This window comes from Gossypium hirsutum, chromosome D12, assembly GCF_007990345.1.
Source record: "Gossypium hirsutum isolate 1008001.06 chromosome D12, Gossypium_hirsutum_v2.1, whole genome shotgun sequence".
Taxonomy (NCBI): domain Eukaryota; kingdom Viridiplantae; phylum Streptophyta; class Magnoliopsida; order Malvales; family Malvaceae; genus Gossypium; species Gossypium hirsutum.
In genome coordinates this window covers 31,287,824-31,295,686 of record NC_053448.1, presented here as the reverse complement: position 1 = coordinate 31,295,686, position 7,863 = coordinate 31,287,824, and the positions used below count along the sequence as shown (strand labels likewise).

The 7,863-nt window shown below is 34.4% G+C and overlaps 1 protein-coding gene across 1 annotated transcript; it reads right to left on the bottom strand.

Annotated features, from left to right (window-relative positions):
- Positions 1-6,542: 6,542 nt before the first annotated feature.
- LOC107945726 (uncharacterized) lies at positions 6,543-7,549 on the bottom strand. The gene is made up of 2 exons (XM_016879825.2): positions 6,951-7,549; positions 6,543-6,858 (listed from the first exon to the last, which is right to left on the bottom strand). The coding sequence occupies exons 1-2, from the start codon at positions 7,345-7,347 to the stop codon at positions 6,779-6,781; spliced, it is 477 nt and encodes a 158-aa protein (XP_016735314.1). The 5' UTR covers positions 7,348-7,549; the 3' UTR covers positions 6,543-6,778.
- Positions 7,550-7,863: the final 314 nt, after the last annotated feature.

The following is a 7,863-nucleotide window of genomic DNA, read 5'->3' as shown; positions in this document are numbered from 1 at the left end:
TGGAAGGTATAATAGCTAAATTCTGGTGGGGGAAAAATCGGGGGAAGAAAGGGATTCATTGGTGTGCGTGGAAGGATGTGTGTGTCTCGAAAGAAGTAGGCGGTCTTGGCTTTAGAAAACTTGATAAATTTAATATTGCATTATTAGCTAAACAGGGCTGGTGTCTTATTAATTTTCCAGATTCTTTGCTAGCTTGAGTATTGAAAGCTAAATATTATCCGAATGCGTGTTTTCTAATTGCTCAATTAGGGAATTTACCTTCGCTTACCTGGAAAAGTATCTGGTCGGCAAAAGGCATTCTAGAAGGACTTTGCTGGAGGGTTGGTAAGGGGGATCGTATTTTTGTTTGGAAGGACCTTTGGATTTCGGGCAGTGAAGAAGACAAATTGCAAAATCAACAGAGAGATGGAAATATTTCATTAGTATCGGACTTGATTGATGCAAATAGAAGAAAGTGGAAAGATGATATAATTATTAATATCTTCAATGCGGAAGTTGCTAAAAAGATTTTGCAGATTCCTTTTGCAACGTCAGTAAATGAAGACTTCCAAGTGTGGAGAGGAGAACCATCTGGTAATTTTTCGGTTAGAAGCGCCTACAAACTATTACAGGAGGGTACTCAAAATCCTATTAATTTACAAACCGAAAATAAAGCCTTTTACAAAAAACTATGGAATTTACAAATCCCCTCGAAAGTCAAAATTACAATATGAGGAATTTCTTGGAATTACATTCCTACTTTTGCTAATCTGAAGATTAAATGTATAGTTGCTGATGCCCGGTGTCCTTGATGCAACCAAGAAGAGGAGGATTGCAATCATATCTTTCGTGGATGTCCTGCAACAACAGAAGTTTGGAGACTTTTACAGTTATCTTGGCTACTCAATAATACTAAGGATAGTTTATGTAACTGGCTTACATGGGTTTTTAGTCGAGGGTCAAATGAACAGTGCCAACTTTTCTGTTGTGGGCTTTGGGTAATCTGGACAAGCAGGAACAGATTTATATATGAAAACAGATAAACAACAAGCAGGGACATCTCTTTTAAAATCTCAGATTTTATTTCAGAGTTAAAAGGAATCGAGGAGAGGAAACTTAACTTGGCAGGAAATGGTGGTCCGAGAACTGAAGAAAGAAGAACGAGTGTGTCAGTCTTCTTTGATGCAGCTTTCGATCAGCAACAAGCAAGATCTGCTTCAGGTTTGATTGTTTGAAGTGAGGCAGGGGAGATTTTGGCTTCAAAATCAGTAATCCACACCAATATAGCAACTCCATTCGCGGCAGAGGCACATGCAGGGTTACAAGCCTTAGAGTTAGGAAGGTCTATGGGGCTCAAAGACTTACAAATAATAGGAGATTTGAAAACGATTATCAAAAAGTATCAAAGCTCAGAACAAGACAGATTGACCATCGGAGCTATCATAAAAGATATCCAAGAAATAAAAGTCATTTTTAACAGTATTTACGTATGCCCATTTGGTTGCAATAGAAGCTTTAAAGAAGGGAGAAGGACATTACCTGGTTGGGGAGGTTCCGAATATCGTTCGTCGAGCAGTGGAGAGGGAGCGTCTAAGATATCAAAATTGAGAGAAAAGAGACGACTGTTGAAAGGAGTAGCAGAAGATTAAAAGATTTGGGGAAATCTGCTAATATTAATGGCTGTGCCGGTGATGGGAAATGTAAAGATAATGGAGGCCAGCTGTTTCTTGTTCAACCGAGATTTCTAGAAGCTTTCTTTTACTTTACCGTCAGTTTGCTTTTATTTTTTTAAGGCCAACCTTATCAGGTTTCTTTGAATTTATGGGCCATTACATGGGTTTGATTTGTTTATTTCTTAGGATTTGTTTTAGGTTCGTTAAAACTGAACTTTTAAGCCTATTTGGCTTTGTTTTTTTTATCTCAGTTGAAATTTTCAAAAAAAAAAAAGTAATATTTAAAAGAATTAGATAAAATTATAATTTTTAGTTTTTGTATTTCATTTTTATTTGTTATAATTTGGTCCTATCCAAAATAGATAGTTACTTATCCATATCAATCTGTTACTTTTTTTTTATCAATTTTTTTATAATATAATATTTAAATATATCAATGGTTTAGATTAAATATTTTTAAATATAAAAGCATTAATTGATTGTATAAAATTTCATCATTTAACAAATCTCAAGTAAACCTTAAATCCTAAACCGTTTAATATATATAAAGTTTATCTATTATCTCTTAAATAATTTAAACTATAATCATAATTTTAATATATTAAAATTAATATTACCTCTTTTACAATTATATAAAAAATTATTTAATATATAAATTTAAAAACACTAATTAATCTAAACCCTAAACCCCTAACCCCTAACCCCTAAACCTTAAACCCCAACCCTTAAACCATAACCCATAAACCCATAATCCATAAACCTTAAAATAGTAACTCCTAAACTTTAAACCCTAAACCATATACCCTAAATCATAAACCCTAAACTATAATGATAATTAATTCAATATTTTAAAATTAATACTATCTCTTTTACGATTATATAAGAAATTATTTAATATATAAATTTAAAAACACTAATTAATCTAAACCCAAAACCTCTATCCCCTAAACCTTGAATCATAAAACATAAATCATAAACCCTAAACCCCTAACCCTTAACCTCTAACCCTTAAACCTTAAACCCCAACCCTTAAACCATAAACCATAATCGTTAAACCATAAAGCTCGATCTATAGTGGCGTTTTTCAAAACGCGTTGCTAATGGTCGACCTATAGCGGCGTTTTCAAAAAGCGTCGCTAATACTCGATCTATAACGGCATTTTTTAAAAAGCACCGCTAATACTCAATCTATAGCAGCGTTTCTCAAAAAGCGCCACTAATGCCACTAAAGCTCAACATAAATGATGCGTTATGCTTAAATTTTTTGCGGCGTTTTCCAAAAAGCGTCACTAATGCTCGATCTATAGCGGCGTTTTTAAAAAAGCGCCGCTAATGCCCGATCTATAGCGGCGTTTTTCAAAAAGCGCCACTAATGCTCAATCTGTAGAGGCATTTTTTATCCAAACGCAGCTAAAAATGCTGCTAAAAACCTGTTTTGCTGTAGTGACATTTCACTTCAGGTTGGAGCTAATAAACTTTGTTAATTCTTTTCTTTTTATATGGTATAACCGAGACAAGCTGGTGGTGGAACTTGGGTTGGGTCTGTTTGCTATAAATGATGAGAAATTCATGAACATGTTTGTTTCTCCTGCCGCCATTGAAGTACTGCAACACAAAAGACAATCCCTTCAAAATCGCCAAAAGGTACTTCAATCTTGCTTAACTGAATTAAGAAAATGTTGCTCAATCACTCTGAATAAAACACAAGATTTTGGATCTTTCAATCTTTAAGTAAAGTTCCAAGCACAAGGGTTTCACATTGAGTGAAAAAAGAACAATCATTGGGTTTATCTTGTTTCTATTGATCATAGAAATTTGAATTCTGAGATGTCATGTTAATTAATATAAATGTGTGAAATTCAATTTCATTTCTAGGGTTCAGCTGGTTGGCAAATGAAAAAGAATTTTTATTTTCTGTAATTTTAAGTCTAAAATGTTTAAGACTTATAAATTTTTGAGAATGGTAGTATAAAATTCAGTGGAGTGGATGCTTGTGTTAAATGATTCGATGCACGAGAGTTGACAACGTTAAGTATTTTGTGGTTTGTGTTTTGCATTTTATTAGGAACCTTTGAAATAAGTCAATTAATTGCTACAATTTTGGATATAGCTTTTGTTATTTAGCTTGGCTTTCTTGTTGATTTGCTCAATTGAAGTTGGATAAATGCAATGCCTTTGTGATATGATTATGTATGATATTTCAGATGATGAAGCAAAGGCACAAAGGGGAGAGAGAAGCAAACATTATGCCGAAATTGGATGGTCGAAGAATCAGGAAGCTGCAAAGACTAATCCAAAGCTTGCAGCCATGAACAAGAAATTTGGAATGATTTATGGGTTATCTTCTCTTGCAAGAATTTTCAAACTCATTTGTTTACTTCTGTACATTGGGTTAATATATTAACTTGCTTCCTATGTATGTTAATATATTTACTTTCTTCCTATACATGTTATTAAATATGTTTAATTGCCTTTTTAACTAAGAGAGTTTATGATTTCAGGAGATTCAAAAGATTGTAGTCTTCGAATGTGCATTTGAAAAAAAAATTTAACCTGTATTTTAATTTTAATTTATTAGTTGTATTTAAAGCACCATTTCTATCATTATTTACTGTAAATGTTTATAAAAATATATTAACATTGAAATAATAAAAAATAGAAAAAAAATTACCTTAGACGTGTCTATCCCAACCTTTTTAAAGATGTCTTAGACAAGGTCTATCCCAACTTTTTTAAGGTTGCCTTAAACGAGTCTATACCAACCTTTTTTAAAGGTTGCCTTAGACAAGGTTTATCCTAACCTTTTTAAGGTTGTCTTAGACGAGTTTATCCCAACCTTTTTAAAGTTGTCTTAGATGAGTCTATCCTAACCTTTTGTAAGTGTCGGCATTGACTAGGTTTTTGCCAACCCTTCAATAAAGGTAGGCTTATGTTGAATTATGCTGACGTTTCAAAAGTGTCGCGGAGCCTATGCCAATTGCACTATAGGTGACGTTTTCAGAAGTGTCGGGAGAAGCGTCGAGATGACCTATGCCAACCTTTTTGCGTCGTCTAAAGTAAAAGAAAAAGTGTTGCGATAGGCCTGTTTTGTTGTAGTTTTTCTTGTATTAAGAAATTGGTAAATTAATCTATGTACATTAGTTTAAAGAGTAAATTGACCATTTATGTTAAAATTTTCTTCTATTTGTATTGTTAAAAACTAGCGTGACTAACGAAATAACCAAATAGTTATATGTGGTTTGTCAAGTATACCTGATACATGCACGGATGGGATAAAATTTATTAAATTATATTCATTGAAGCTGAAATTTTTAAGTTCTTTCTTGCCAAGTATTTTTCTTGGATGAGAAATTATAGTCGTTTGAAGGGGGTTGTGGATTCATCTAGTTTCCAAGGCTTCTTAGGACTTCTACACATCACTTTCCATCTTTTCCATCTATCTTGTTTTGTTTCTTTGTTATTATATTTTGTTCTTGCTTAATTATTTCTAATCTTTAATTTGGATTCCTTGTTCTTTTTCTATCTTAATTATTTGTTTTAAATACGACCTTTTTTTAATTCTTCGATCTGAGTTGGATTTGTTTGCGTTTCAGGTTGTGTCAAACTTTAAGTTTTCCTTCATTCGTCTCGAGCCCTAGGCCAAATCTGCAACTAGGACAAACTTGAGATCCTTTTCTGCACGCGTCTATATCAATACCTTATGTTGATGTAAAGGGCCTCCATGATGCTTTTACCAAGAGCAGGCCGGTCTTTTTATTAAAAATTTTATTTATTAAAAATTGGTCTGCTCTTGGTAAAAATAATATGGAGACCCTTATACTATGAGTTAGATTGCATTTTGTCCACTTTACTAAAAAATGAGCAAATTAGTCCATGTACGTTAGATCAAAGAGCAAAGTGGTCCTTTCTATAAAAAGAATTATTTTTATTGTTAAAAACTAGCTTAGCAGACAGAATAACCAGACAGTTACACATGACTACGTGTGCCTCATTTTGATGTACCGGACCAATTTTTAACAGTAGAAATGGATGAGATTTCTAACCAAAGGACTAATTTATTCTTTTATCTAAAATATAAAAATTAATTTATTTATTTTTTAAATAAATAAGAAAAATATAATATAATTTTTAATATAGAGCCTCTGTGTACTTTTACCTCTGTATAACCATCTTATCACCTTCAGCGGTCATTTTCTATGTACTTTGGTTTCATAAATGAGTCCTGGGCTAGTTGACCTGCAAGGCAGCACTGTGGTTTGACTTTGTTCGAGAATGTCGGTTGTTTGTTAGCATCTCCATCATGGATTTAAATTATGACTATGTATGTCTCAGCTAACCATTATTGGTTCACATTGGAGCACAGTGGATTGCCTCCGACATGGTCACATGACGTTGTCTACTCCCATTTCATATTCATCTACTGTTACAACATTTGAGTGACTTCAATCTCCAACTTCACTGTAAACAATCGGTACTTGTGTAGACTGGAAAAGGAGAGTCTCAAGAATGAGGTCCGAATGGAGGACGGAACACAATTAAATCTCGATACATACAATGTTTGAGTTTCCATCATTACAGGTATACCCTCACAAGTTAACATCTAAAGTGTGTTAAGATCTTAGTGATTGAAAATATTCCATAGTACAAATTTAATTTGTTGCGTTTGAACAAACAAAAGCATATGTGACTGAAACTCGTAACCGCGATATTAATGGTACGGCTAAAAAGAGAATACAAGGTAGGTATCGTACTCAGTTTGATGTTCAACAAATTAAGTGTCTTTAATTCTGTCATGCATTTAAGCAAATTATAAACATAAAACCTTTTTTACTCCACTTTCACCAAAGCTAATGATTAATTTGTCTGCCCATGAATGGAAGTTGAGCTCAATTTCGTCAAGATGAAGGTTCTCCATTAAAGAAACAAAAGAAAAAGAAAAGCTGCTAGTACAGGGCTACAACAGAACAGAAACTAAATACCTTAAACAATGTAAAAATTGGGTTTCTTTCATTTTTAAATTTCTAACCAAACATCATAATGATTGTTGTTTTTTTTATGTTCGGTTACATTGAAGACACAACTCTCGCTCTCAGTAGTTAAACATGAAACGAACATCCATGACATACTCATGAACTTTGCCTCACGGAACAAGCAACCACCTGCGCCCATTGCCTTAGCTTTGTCTTCACTATCTGTGGTTTATCACCTTTACCAACAAAAATAAATAAAATCAGAAGAGAAAAAAAATTCCAACGAAACCAGGCTCATATCTGAGTTAAATTTCAAGTTATTACTTACCAGGGCCAAAGATGGCGTGGGGGCTACCTATAGCGGATGAAATACTATCACAATCCGATGCAGCCGAAGGAGACGAGGCATACTTTGAGATGGTGTGGTTGTAGTTCTTGTTAACTGCTTGGTAAAGACCAAGAGCTGGCAAAGTATTCGACAAGCGTTGATCTATCTCTAGGGAATCAAACCCAAATCCTAACTCAATACAAGCCCTGAGTTCATCAAGGTCTTCGTCTGTTACACTCTTGCTTCGCCGGTTCTTGCTCTTTCCTTTTCTTCTAAGCCATGCTTCGTTACGGATGATGTCGGGTGACCAGGATCGCTGCTTATAAAGCGGAAGCGGTGGTTGCAGTGCTGCTGGCAAGGGAGGAGGAGGTGGCGGCGCGTGATCAGGATAGGACATGGAGTCAGCTGGCCCGAGGAGGTCCACGGGGACCTCGCCCGCCCGGTCGAGGAGCTGTATGGCTGGGGTGGGTTTGGGGTATAGATTTAGAAGTGAAGAAGGGAGGTTAATGGTTGATGAGATATAAATAAGGTGATGAGATGGGTGACCAAGTGGAGTTGTGGGACAGGTGGTGAAGATGATGGCCTCCAGATTGGTAGTTAACTGAGTTTCCTCGTAATTTATAAAATACCAACATAATAATATATATAAATTATGTCATATGTTATAGGTGAAAAAATAATTATATAAAAATATATAATTAACTCAAAAGATTGAATTTGGACACAATTAAATTTAAATGTCTTAATGTAATTATATTCATCTAATTTGATTTATATATATATAATTGAAAAACATCACTACACCAAAACAGGCTTTTAGCGGCGTCTATAGCGGCGTTTCAACACAAAACGCCGCAAAAAATCGAGCAATAGCGGCGAGTGATAAAAAACGCCGCAAATTATAAGCAATAGC

Coding starts and splice junctions, on each gene's coding strand:
- LOC107945726 (XM_016879825.2), bottom strand. CDS start 7,347: ATGTCCTATCCTGATCACGCGCCGCCACCTCCTCCTCCCTTGCCAGCA. Junction 6,859..6,950: donor CCACGCCATCTTTGGCCCTG/GTAAGTAATAAC, acceptor TTGTTGGTAAAG/GTGATAAACCACAGATAGTG.